Source organism: Mustela nivalis (genome assembly GCF_964662115.1).
Source record: "Mustela nivalis genome assembly, chromosome: 11".
NCBI lineage: Eukaryota > Metazoa > Chordata > Mammalia > Carnivora > Mustelidae > Mustela > Mustela nivalis.
In genome coordinates, this window is record NC_139030.1 from 46,421,502 (window position 1) to 46,434,886 (window position 13,385).

Consider the following 13,385-nt stretch of genomic DNA (forward strand, 5'->3'; position numbering starts at 1 on the left):
ATAAAACAGTGAATGAAAGCTATAGGCAAAATACATTAAGATGATCTGAGAGATCCTATTCTAAAACTCAGACTTTGCTTTTCTGCTCGGGTTTTCACGTAAAACAAAATGATGGGAAGAAAAACAAGAACGAAAATAAAACTCGCATATGTTCAGAAAGCAGTGGTATAATTCAGCTCCAGAAGAACCCAGATTTCTTTTTCTCCTCACCAACACCCTTTCCTTGCCCATTTGAGACCTTGCAGGAAGTGTGTTGAGATCCCAAGAATATTGTGAAGTATTAATTGTCAAGGTCTTTACTTCCTGCCTGTAGGGGTATAGAAGGAGCAAGCCAACTTATAACCCTGTGCACGAGAAAACAGAGACTGGGTGGTGCGAGCCTGGGACTCAATGAGGCAGCAAACGCCGGCTCCCTGAAAGCTAAGGTGACCATTAGCCAGGACTATGCTGTGGGTGCCTGCGAGTGTATACATGCACTCAGGACCAGAAAGGAGCTGAGGAGTTACATCTTTGAGGAAGCCTGGCTTTGGAGTCTGGAAGAGGAAAGGGGGAATAGAAAAATAATCGATTTTAATCTCAAAAGTGTCACTCTTTTCTCAGAATACATAAGGCAAAAGACAAGGGTTTTTCCTTGTGTAGGTGGTGCCTATTCGAGGAAAAGAGAGGGTGTCTCTATAATGACTCAGACACATAAATGGAGAAAATTGCTGAGGTCCTTCAATAATTCCTGAGACACACGATTCTCGGGTCATGCTTCCCACACGAGCTGGGAGATGAGTAGCATCTGACCATGTTAACAAGGAACCGGGTTACAGAGGGCATCAGCCTCTGTGGAGTGTTTACTATGCCCCAAACAGCTGGGTGGGCACTGAACAATGTCGTCAGGCTTATTCCTGCTTGCTAAATATGATCATCACTCTGCAGATGGAGAAACTACTTGGCAAGGGGAGGCTGCAGACCTGTGGTCAGAGTTACTAAGGGCCTGCTGTGAGCCTGGGCTGGCTTTGGAGCACAGGTGTACGTCTTGTGGTGTCACTCCGGGTGGGTACCTGGATCCAAGATGCTCCGGATTGAGGCTATGTCTAGATACCGGCCACACATGCTGAACGGGAGCTTGTTTGTTTCCGAAAACAAGTTTTATTTACTTAAGTGTATAAATACATCAGATCAAACACCAGTTACGTGGACTGGACAGGGCACTGGGCAGCTGTTGCTAGGCGGCTGCGGGCTCTAAAGCTCGCTACAGAGCAGATGTGGAATCAGTTGGACATTCGTTCCTGCCTCTGAAGTTTAGCTCTGCCAGGTTGGCTTCCCATTCTGGTGTTTTTGGTTTGGACACTCCTTAGTTAGAGTATTATGTCAGGCCAAGAAGAATAAAGACGTGTGTGGGGGGCAGCCAAGATAGGAAACTTTCATCTCAGCAGAGAGAAACAATATCTCTAACTGTCAGAGGCCCCAGGATCTTGTTTTTGCTACAAATGGCTCCCTCTAGTGGTAACAGCTGGGGGCTGCCTTCGCCCATCCTCTCCCTCCCCAGCTCCACAGAGGGTAGTACAGGTGTGGACACTCTCTTAGGGTAGGGAACTCTGGAGAGGGAGGGCCAAGGAGCTCCTGGCCAGACGTAGCCATCTGTGACCTTGCAGCTCTGGGCTTTGCTGAAACATCATGTTGCTGCTCTGTCTCACACTGAACGCTGCCAGACGCCCACTGCTTGAGCTCTGTTTAAATGAGCGACCTGAACACCAGACAGCATGGCTCCCTTCAGTTTATTGCATGAAGGAGCTCCTCTAGTCCAAGTTAAAGAAAACCCCAATTGGTTACATTATCCAAGCTTTGGGCTTTTAAGCCTGTGACAGAAAATCTTTTCCAAACACCGAGTCTAGAAATGAGGACACTTCTCTCTGCACCTAGAACAACAATAAAGGATGGGGAAGGAGGAGAGCCTAAAAGAGACTATCTTTCTGCAAACAGGATGGAGCTGAGAAATTGATAGTCTCAGGAAAAAGTAACACGGGAACTAAAGCAGGAATAGTCCCTTCAAATTTTCTCTTTCCTCCTAAAATCACGTAACCACAGAGCAGAAGATATCCAAAATGGTAAACGTTAGAGAGCCTCAGATAGTTTATTCATCACGAGAAACACTGTCCTGCTACTGACGTTTTAATATCATCCTCAGTGTTGAGTGGCTTGGGTAGTCAGGCAGTTTTGAAAGTTTAAAATGCATACATAAAAAACTGTTCTGGATTTCTCAGGGGAAAAGCGAATCAGAAAAATAACATTACTATCAGCACCAATGTGGTGACCCCCTTTGAGCTCAAAAAGGATGATTTCTGAAAAGACAGAGGCCCTCAAAGTTCCTAAGTCCATCCATAGACAGCATTGTTGGCATATTATCAAAGTTATCCAGAACATCAGGCCAAAATTCACTCACATGGTGCCCCCTTTTAACTCTGGTCTGGCTTCAGAAAGCCCAACATGGGAAGGGGCCCCTTGAGAGAATGGCTTTTTCCTCTTCAGGGAGCTGATCTTGCCTACTGCATTATTTTGCGCTGACTGATATTTCTTAAATGGTTTGCTGTGAACATGCACACGTTTTTGAATTATATAAGAAATCTGGATTGGTCTGCAGAACACAAAAAAGGAGATATAACGGAAATCAGATCCAGGCCTAAAATAAATTGAATACATGGGCTTCTCCTCTTCTGTTCCCTTTAGTTTGATTTCATAAAAAAAAAAAAAAAATCTATATTTGGAAGGCGCTCTGAATGGACTATGTTGTAACAAGCAAACGTTTTTGATCATTCCCCTGTGGTATGAAGAGGTGAAGGAAGCGGGCCTCCAGGGGACTTCTTGGTCAAATGTTTCAAGGTTAAGGAGAATTTTCAAGGCTTCCTTTTTCTGGTAGCAAACTTTTCCTGAGACATTGTAGGCATTATTAAAGAATGCAGATTGCCACTATAAAATGGTCTAGATATATTTAAGCACCCTAAGGAAAATCAACAGGGAGGGGCCAAACTTTCACATAAAAAAATGTTTTCAATCTCATCCACTATGGGCTCAAAGGATGACTTTTAAAAACATTTATGAAAGAACATTTTTAAGAATGGATACTAGCAAAAAAAAAAAAAAAAAAAAAAAAAAGAAAAAGAAAAAAAAAGAACTCTGGTTGGCAATTTATAAGCTTATATGTGAAAGGGTAGTTTTTTAATAAAGTTTGTTTTATGTCAGCCCTTTTGAAATATATTGGTCTGCAATGTTTAGGTGATAGTGTTGAGGATACAGTATTTACATACTGTATTTGGCTATAGTAAACTTCATGGCCGAAGGCAGAAAAGAATTTAAACTGGTCAAGCTGGACCTGGTACCAGTTCTGTCATTACAGCTTTGTAATCTTGGGCAAGTAACTTGCTTCTCTGAGCCTAAATTTTTCCCATCTGTTAACAGGGGTTTGTTGTAAGGATTACACAAAACATGCAAAATACATTATGGCTATCCAACATTATTCTATTTTTTCCCGCCTTCTTTGAAAATATGTTGATTCATCCAGATGAAAATGTCTGAGCTTTGGGCTTTTCTAGTCTAAACAGTATAAATTCATCAGTTACTGTGAGTAGCCTGATTAAAGGAACACCCCATTTTTGTTGCAAACAAAGGGAAATTACTTTGGAGGCATTCTTTTTCAATATATTATTTGGTGACACTTCTTTAGCTACAGAATGGGTGTTTTTATTATTCCAAGATTGAAGATTGATCTTACATTAAAAACAAGATTCTGCAATCTTCTACAATTTCTTAAAGCTACATTTCCTTGTTCTTCTGTCTTCCTATTTAAGTGTTGGTACATTTGATGGGGAAAACAGCCTCATGCAAGGAGTTGCAACAAAAGATGGAACTGAGCATAGAGAGCTGAAAAAGGTTCAAGTTAGACAGGGAACCCGACACATGGGGAACAGACCTCCTTTCAGTGTTAGCAGGACTGGGTATTGATAAGGACAAATGGATGTTTCTGGGCTGCAATCAATAGGCTGTCTTATATTTGAAGTCTGGGTTCCCGGCCAAGACGCTCATTCCGATAAGATGAAAGCACTTCTTGGGAAATCCTACACATGAAATTCAAATACCAAAGGTTCTCATCACCTCGGGGCCTTCCCATCCTTCGCACTGGCTGGCATTCTTATTTGCATTGTTCTCCCCGTCTTCTCTTCCAAAGCTATTACAACTGAACACCGTAGACAGAGAGCGTCTGCAGAGTAGGGGAACAGTCTCCTCTGAATTCCTCCAGGCAGCACCACACTCCACGCAGTGCCAGAAATGATACATTATACTCCACAAGATGTGTGATTAGTCAATAGAGAGAAAAAAGTCACACACACTGCTGTCTTCCACAAAAAAGGAGAGCATGCTATTGTAGAAATGATGATACCATGTGAAAAGGTTAATCATAGTCTGGCAATTGCAGTGTTGGATGCAAACCTACTTTTGCTGAGGCTGTGAGTTTCCTTGATTAGAAGCCCTGTTCCCTGCTGGGACCTTCTCCAGCACCAAGACATCTTGGTCATGTTCTTTAAGTCTGACTGTATTCGCCTCAACGTCCTGTAAATACAAATTACACCACATACAGATGCTGCTGTTTTCTCAGACAATGAAAAAAATTTCAAATGCTTCAGAAACTCATTTGGTGCTTGTGATGCTAATTGTTGCATCTACAAATTAAGTCATTTTCAAAGTCAGGGCTGGAACGGTCAGGGAGAGGACCAGATGAGGTTTGCATCTCGTGGTTTTAAAGCTGTGCTTTTACCCCAGATTCAGAAAAACAGCGGAGGAGAGAAGAGGGGGTTGTGTTCTGAGAAACCTTTCAGAGAGGTGGCATTGTGGGAAGACAGGAGAGCAAGGGCACTCATCCTTACAAAAATAGGTGGTGGGCTTTGTATTCTGACTTTCTTCTGAGGGTGTGTGGTTTTCACGGGTTTGTACCTTTTCTCTCTCATCAAAAGGCTCTGTTTACTTTTTTAAAAAATCTGTTTGAAATGTATTAAAATTTTTTTGTCAGTTATTTTGGCCAATTTTGTAAACTGTATCCATAATGATCCCAATCTGATTCTTTCAAAGAATTATTTTTGGGTGAGTGCAAATTTTGTGTGTGTAAGTTTCAAAGAGTTATGAAAGTTTACCTCTAAATTTCAATGTTATTTAAACAATTAAATTAAAAATTGGAATATGCTTTTTCTCATCATTTGGCCCCCATTTTAAAAGAAATCAGTTAAGAACCATGTCAAATTCCATGAGGCATTTTTCTCTATATTATTTGGTGGCATATAATTTTAAATTTAACTTCCTTTGCATTAAGGGAATGCATTCCCAAGACAAACAAAAGCATTCCCAAATGTTGTCAGAAATTCTACTACCAAAGGCAAATGCTTAACAAGGTTGTGTACAAATAGGTGTTCCTACATAAGGAATGGAGGAGGAATTGCAAATCATCATGAAGTAATGCCAAATGTACCAGAAAGCACAGAAACTGCATTTCGGACATCAGGGTAGGCTAGAGAAAGAAGCTAAGGCTGGGAGAGGCAGGGAGGGAGAAGAGCAAAGCGATCCTCGAGGGAACAGTCTCTCCGCGTGAACTCAAGCTTGGGCAGGATGGACTGCGGGCCACCTGAGAGGCCAAGGGTGGTAGGAAATCACCATCATCCCCAAAAGGCCACAATCAGGCCACCAGCCCAAGCTCTGTCATCCCTCCTAAGGGACCAGGGGTTGTGCATGCATGGGCGCATGTGTGCTGCATGTGTGTGGGGGTGGGTGGGGAAGACGAGGGCCTACCTCTCTTCAACATCACCCACACTCACAAATACTTAAACTAGCTTAGATTGGGCCCATCTGCAGAACCAACCCTAAGTACGATTTCATATCTTCATCACCCCAATTATTCTTCACCTACCTGCTGAAGTCTGAAATTCCTGTAGTACGGATCAATTTGACATAAAACACTTGAAACGAAAATGCTTGGTTGGGGTAACCATGAGTGATGGAAATTCCCACTCACATGTAATCACTCAGTAAATCAGGAGAGGGTGTGATGATACAGGAGAGGTTCAGAGTTGGGAAGAGACGGGAGGTAGAGACTAAGAAGGTCTAGGATGGAGAAAGAGCTGGAGAGTGAGGCGGGGAAGGACACAACATGGCAAAACCAGACTTGCCGAAGAGAATGTTTCAGACTTTGACATTTGGCCAAGGCAATCCTTATTTTTCTTTAATTCTCAGGGGCCGGTAGGGATGTGTGGAATGATCTGGTCCAGCGCACATACTCCATTTGCAGCTTTACTGGAATACCCTCTTTGGGTCCCAGAATGCACAAAAGCACAGAGACCATACCAGGTCTGTAACCAAGGCTCTTTACTCTTAGAGCATTCGGTATTAACAGTACTGCTCGATAAGCACCACACTACCATCTTTGCTTGTCTGGCATAAGGAAAAAGGAGATGCCCCTCGGCCACACTTCACCTTGGACTTACCCTCAGGATCCGGTTGAAATCCTCCTTGTCTACTCTTAAGAAGTGGCAATTGTCTTCTCTCAAGACAATAGAAGCAGCTCTTGGTGCATCATTGACCAGTGCTAACTTGCCAAAGTCATCCCCTTCATGCAGGGTACAGACCACACCCTGGAGGGAGCAGAACATTCTGATGAAGAGGGTCCCCGAATCTGAGCAAACACCCACTCAGCCTCACACCACAAGACCCCCTTTCTCCCACACACTGTATATATAAATGGGCTGCACCCAGGAATGCTAAGGAGAGTTACATAATTACACTATAATGTTTTATTTTTTTTTCATTGAGGAATATGGATTATGGCCTAACTTAAGTGCATATATTTTATGTATTTATTTAAAATGTATACATCTCTGAAGAGAAGAGCCCCAGAAAGTTCAATTCTACTGAATGTAATTTAGATAATCTATGATTGGAGATGCCATAATGTCTTTTCTAGATTGAGTAACAATGTTGTTGCAAGTTTAATTGTAGCACTGTTTTGTTAATACTTATAGCCACACTAGTAAATGGAGCATAACAAAGTTTCAAAAAGAAAAAGATATATATATATATATATATACCTTGCCGTAAATGACTACATTCACTGATCCTTTTAGAATAATGTACCAGGAGGTGCCTTCTTCCCCCTGGTTAAACACTAGATACAAAAAGATGAAAAGACTTGTGACAAGAATAGAAGCACATCAATATAAATTACAGCTTATCAAATCATCATTTTTAAGTCCCCAGAATTATGCATTTATTCCAAAAGGAAAAAAAAATTACTGGCAAATACTAACTTATTCAGGTGGAATAGTATCTCCTTTTCTATAGAACAGGAAAGGAACAGAAACACTGTGCTACTTGCTATGCTCTAAACGATATGAATTTACTAGAATTCAGTGCACTAGCAATCCATTTCTTAAAGCAATAAAAACACTTTCTCCCACCATTCATCAAAACTTATGATGCTATAGAAAATAGTTTTTAAAAGTAATCTGACCACCAGGGGAAAGTTTGAAAACATGCAAATCAGAACTACATATTGTTTATGGATACATAGCGATATGTTATTTAAACATCGGTTGGAATGATGCCCACTACATATAAGGTAGGAGTTACCTTGGGGAGAGAAGAAAAGAATGAGATAAAGGAGGGAACAAGGGGTCTTCAATTGTTTCTATAATTTCATTCTTTAGAAAACATGAAAAAAATGGGATAATGTTAGTGTTTGATGAAGATGAAAAAGGTGCTTGTAATAATCTCTATTCTTTTTAAAGATTTTATTTATTTGAGAGAGAGAGAGCGAGCGAGCAGGGATGGGGTGGGGGGTGGGGCAGAGAGAGACTCTCAAGCAGTCTCTATGCTGTGTATGGAGTCTGATGCAGGGTTTGATTTCATCACCCTGAGATCAGGACCTAAGGAAAACCAAGAGTCAGACACGCAACCAACTGAGCTACCCAGACACCATACTTAAATATTTTATTTTTAATAAAATGAAAACAATCAAGAGTTTGAATGAAAAAAATGAATGCTGTAAGTCATCAGCGATGATAAAAATAAAAAATATTTGGGGTGCCTGGGTGGCTCAGTGAGTTAAGCCTCTGCCTTTGGCTCAGGTCATGATCTCAGGGTCCTGGGATTGAGCCCCACATCTGGCTCTCTGCTCAGAAGGGAGCCTGTTTCCCCCTCTCTTTCTGCCTGCCTCTCTGCCTACCTCTGAACTCTCTCTGTCAAATAAATAAATAAAATCTTTAAAAAATTTTTTTAAAATAAAATAAAAAATATTTGAATGAACTTTTAAAATGTAGAGAAAAAGCATTCTTACTAAAATAAATACATATGTTAGGAATACCACTTTTGATGACTAAAAGTAAAACATTTTGAAATACAGATTTTATAACTCTTTGCTTTTATGATTCATGTTCCTACTTTATTGACTAACACAGTCTGAAGAAAGGGCAAGGTTTTCCAAAGAACATCTCTTGAAAAGTTAACAGGTGTCCATTTAAAAAGGTGTCCTGTGTTTCAGTAAGTTTAAAAAGTATCCGTTTAAATGGAGTGAACATTTTTCTTTATTGCAGAACATCTGCAAACCTTAGCATCTTGACGGGCTTTCTGATTCTCCCTGGGAGATTAGAGAAGGCAGACTTGAGTAGACCATGAACCATGTTTCTCAAGAGTGATTTTGGAGAACTCGGGGAAAATGATGGCCTAGACAATTTTGTTCACATTTATTAATATCAAATTTCAGTTTCTTGCTTCCAAATACCAGCATAGAACTAAACAGCTTGGGTTCTGGAGAGATGATATACTAGCATTGCATCAGTATCTGGAGCAAAGAAATTCTCTCTTGGAGCTGAGCACAGAAGTGAGAGAATAAAAAGCAAGCAGGGTCATTTATCGCTTTAACAGGAATCTCGAAAGATAGACTTATTCTCCGAAAACCAAACTGAAGTGAAGTCATTGTGCAAAGGTCCTGCGTGGGGTCCTTTCCTGATGAAGTCACTGTTTCCCCCGACCCCCCTTTAAACACTGTCTCGAGTCAGCAGGGAGCAAGTGGGGACTCAGGCCACCAAGAGCTACCAAGCTGGAAAGGAAAACCCCCATGCAGTAGCAGAGCAGACGCATGCTGAGAACAAACCAGGTCCTGGAGAAACCAAACCACCACGCGACATTCTACTAAGTCTGACCTGAGCCCCAAAAAAGAAAGCATTTGCAGTCAGGTTCCTGGGGCCTGTGCTCACGAGAGGCTCGCTGGGCACAAGTTCATCACGTTTACTTACGCACAGTTCCTCCTTTGGCATGAGATTCAAAAATGAGGACCCCTGCTAACTCTCGTTTCACCTAGAGGAAAAAGAGAAAGAATTCAGAATGGGTAGATTTGGGGGGTGGGGTGGGACTTGTTCTCCTTCCAAGCAGTGCTGACTGTACCCTTATGTCCAGACAGCCACCCCCCATTTTGCTGGCAGCTCCTCTCATGCAGAACCACTTTCACTAGATTTGCCACCAGATTCTTAAGGCTCTGACAAGAGCGATTTTGTAGGCTAACTACAAAATCATATATATTTTCTTATATATATAATATATATATAAGATGATCTCCCCAGAAGCCATGTAAAACACAGCTTCATGTGTACGAACTAGCCAGCTTCTCTGCCCGTGGTTCAGCCTGGGTGAGAAGGTGGGAACATCTACGATCTCATCAGACTCTGTTGCTGTGAGAGGCTCTTCCTTTCCTCACACATACTGAGTCAGCTACCCATGTGTTGGGCAAGTCAATGCCTCAGAGGTGAATAATTAAGCCTAAATGTGTGAGAGGATTTATATTCCCACACAGCTGATTATTTTAAAAATTCTAAATTATGGCCCCAGATTTTGGCTCTATTTCCCTAAGAACGAAGTGACCTGAGAATTTCCCACAATGCCAGGGCCCCTGGGGTTTGAGCTGGAAGAGGAGACTCCCTGCCATCCTCTCAAATCCCACCACGCTGGGCAGGTCCCAACAGGGGAATGCTGGGAATCTGGAGCACAGGTAGGGGAAAGGAGTCTCCCCTCACTTCCCTCTACAGCACGAACTCATGATGCCTACTACCCCAGCTGAGGCACCCAGGCATTAGATGTAGGCCCAACCTAATGGACAGAGTGAGGATGACCAGGCAGTGGTGTGGGAGAAGTGCGGCTGGGCTAGACCATACCCCTGAGTATCGCAGGCAGGTAGGTAAACCAGCTGCTAGACCCCCAGAAGTGCAGCAGGTGAGGAATGGGAAGGCGGCTCCTTCTGAGTTGAAGAGGGAGCCCTTTGCTTGGAGCTGTGGCAAAGTAAGTTCCTCACTAATGTCAGGAGACCTAATACACCCCCACCCCACCACCACCACCCGATGACCCTAGGCACGGCAACCAAGTGATGTCATAACGCCATCTAGTGAGCTGGGAATGAAAGGCAAATTAGACACGGAGATATTGCTGAGAGGCCTTAGAATATGATCTGCAGATATTGAAACAACTTCTGTTTATATTGCTGCTGAATTACTAGCATATAGGAGACTTGTTACCTGGAAATCACATTCCTGCATTTCTTCTATGGGAGGAGGTATTTCTGTCCCTATTTAGAGGCCAAATTTCTGTCCACTGCCCTCCTAAATAACCTAATCACGTAAACGTTCAGAGTCTGATATAACAATAGGGCCATTTTCCGCTACATTTTTTGGGTACTGCTATTGGGCTCTAACATCTGAAGCAATGTTCTCTCGAAACTTCTGCTTCCTTTTGAAAGGGCAGCAAAGCTGGGCACAGCTGGCCCTGTGGGCCAAGACAGGCCATCTCGATGTCTCTCCTTCTTCTGGCTCTCTATTTCAATGAAAGTGTCTCAGAGGTCCTCTTAAGGCCTAGCTCTCTTGTCTAACCCAGATTCAGTTTTGGAAGGATGTAGTTCGTTCTTTGGCCCTACTCACTCACACTACTTTAGGATTTAGGGCATGTGGACAACCACTAACAACAGGATAATACTTGATCCATTTTGGGATTGTTCTTGGGTATAACTTCCTTAGCATCTCATGAGGGAGAGTGGGGGTGATTTATGAGGTATGAGGTAGCATTCAGGTATTCCTTCACCACCACCCCCATACCATAATACTCTTCTCCACTGCTAACAGTGCATTTTCCACCCCACACCCTCCTCGAGGATGCTCAACCAGGAGACAACCTACTGTGGTAGACAGATGGGATAAGGCCTTAATGTGAATGAGCTCTTCATAGATAATCTCTAGGTCATCCACAGTCCTCTGGCCAGGTCTACAAAGAGAAAAAGTAAAAAGAAAACAATGAGAAAGAAAGTCATTGCAAAAACTTGAAATATAGAAATGGGATTCAGGGATCAGTAATGTGTTAAGGGGATTTCTTAGGAGCAATTTCTGCAAAAAGATATTGACAAAGGGAAAGATCATGCCATTATAATCCCTAAAGGGATTTTTGAAATGAATGGGTTCCTTGATGAAAGAATGTGCCCATAGTACCCTTCCCTTCCAATCTGAGGGAAGAACATCCCTACTCACATTATAATCAGCTAATTTATCTCTCACTCTGTGATGACTGCTCTAAAAAAATTGCTTTTCATTACCCTCTGAATCAATAGCTACAAAACTTGTCTTTTAACACATCTAGGAACAATTGATTTCATCAACTGGATGATTGATCCAAATGATTTGGGATCCTGTGTGATGTCTTAGCCTAACAGAAGAATGCTCCCGTCACTGTTTTGGGTTATGTAACATGCTTCCAGCGCAGCGCTCAAATAGAGGGTTAATACAGACTCAATATTTTCTCTCCTGCCCCTGAGGAAATGAGGGCATGAGATGAGCAGGAGGCAAATAGTCATGTCTGGGATGAATTAGGAAGAAAGGGAGAGAAGGAAGGTATATACTCTCATTTCCCAAATGAGACCCACAGATGCCCCATGGATGACCAGTCTTCCATGAGATGTCAATCAGTGTTGTATCTAAATTTTTTTTCTATTAATTATTATAAAACTAATATATAATTACCTGCCTCTAAGGATAGGATACGAAGGTATCACGGACATTTTGGCAGAAGAGGACTGAGCAGATTCCTAATCTTCTTCTGAGTCTGTGATTTTCTGGAATCGCGAATAGTGTTTAATGATAAACCAGTGATAATTGATACGATTGGTCAATAATCTGGGTTTTTTGTGCTCTCTGCAATAGAAGAAACCCTAGCAAACATGTTTCAGAAACTTAAAAAACAAACAAATTGGTTATTAATTCTCAAAATGCTATGTGGATGGACAGGCAGCATTTACTCTCAGCTAACTGGTGCAGTCATATATGTAACCTTTTATATAACCATCAGTCTATGTATTTTGTTCTAAAATTTCAACAATTTATGATATTCCTCAATGTCACTGTATGTTAAACATTTAAACCTCAATGAAGTGTTTCTGATGGTGTTTCATCCTTAATTATGTCACATTTTAAAAAGCGTTCCTTGTTCAAATAAATATGGGGGTGTGGGTGTATTGAGCAGAGCACTGGATTTTGAGTCCGAAGATCAAGTTTTAACCTCAGTGCAACCACTCACCAGCCATGTGACATTAGTGTCAGCCTCATCTGTAAATTGGGGACAATACCTTCCTGAGACAGGTGTGAGAGCTAAAGAAGTAGTGAATATGAAAGTACCTGCATATTTATTTAAGCTGGGGGCGGTGGCGGGGGACCCAACAAACCAGCAAAGTGATATTCAAAGCTCAAACCCTTGCTTAAGAAGTTAAACAAATTTACAGATAAAGTATGAAATTTGGGCCAGCAAATTACATCTGAAACTTCGTGAGTTATTGGGTAAGTAGTCTGAGCAATCAAAACTGAATTGTAAATATTCTAAAATAATTGACTGGATAAAATGATTTTGCAGCCATAGTCTATGTCATAGGAGGGACTTGACAGATCAAGTGTGGCTACCTGGAGGAAGAAAAGCTCTTTGCATACCTCCCGCATTACCTTTTGAAGGGCAGCTTTGACATAAGAAAAGAATAGGATCTTTCTTTTCTAGCATCACAGAGGGTATGTTTTCTAATCCTGACTATTCAAAGGGACAGGTATCCAATCCATGACCCAGGGGGACGCCAGGCAGCTTCACCTCCTACGAAGCTTCACCAAAGAAGGACACAACTGTGTACCAACCTGGTTGGTGCTTAGGGATGGAACTCTAGAAGTGTGGGACCCAAAGACACCGGAAGAGAAAGCTAAGGCCTTTCGGGCTCTCAGGGAGCCAGGCCTTGTCAGTAAGGGGCCTAATCTACTACTTGACTTAGACCTGGGGATTTTGAAACTGGGACCCTC

At 42.0% G+C, this 13,385-nt stretch overlaps 1 protein-coding gene across 8 annotated transcripts in view; it reads right to left on the reverse strand.

Annotated features, from left to right (window-relative positions):
- Positions 1-13,385, reverse strand: part of RAPGEF4 (Rap guanine nucleotide exchange factor 4) — a 291,346-nt gene that overhangs the window by 54,743 nt on the left and 223,218 nt on the right. For all 8 annotated transcript variants that reach the window (XM_082689572.1, XM_082689567.1, XM_082689568.1 and 5 more), the window contains 5 exons: positions 11,241-11,325; positions 9,318-9,378; positions 7,113-7,189; positions 6,513-6,659; positions 4,478-4,593 (listed from right to left, as the gene is read on the reverse strand). In XM_082689572.1, the coding sequence (XP_082545698.1) occupies positions 4,478-4,593; positions 6,513-6,659; positions 7,113-7,189; positions 9,318-9,378; positions 11,241-11,325 (486 nt within the window). The remainder of the gene's footprint in view (positions 1-4,477; positions 4,594-6,512; positions 6,660-7,112; positions 7,190-9,317; positions 9,379-11,240; positions 11,326-13,385) is intronic.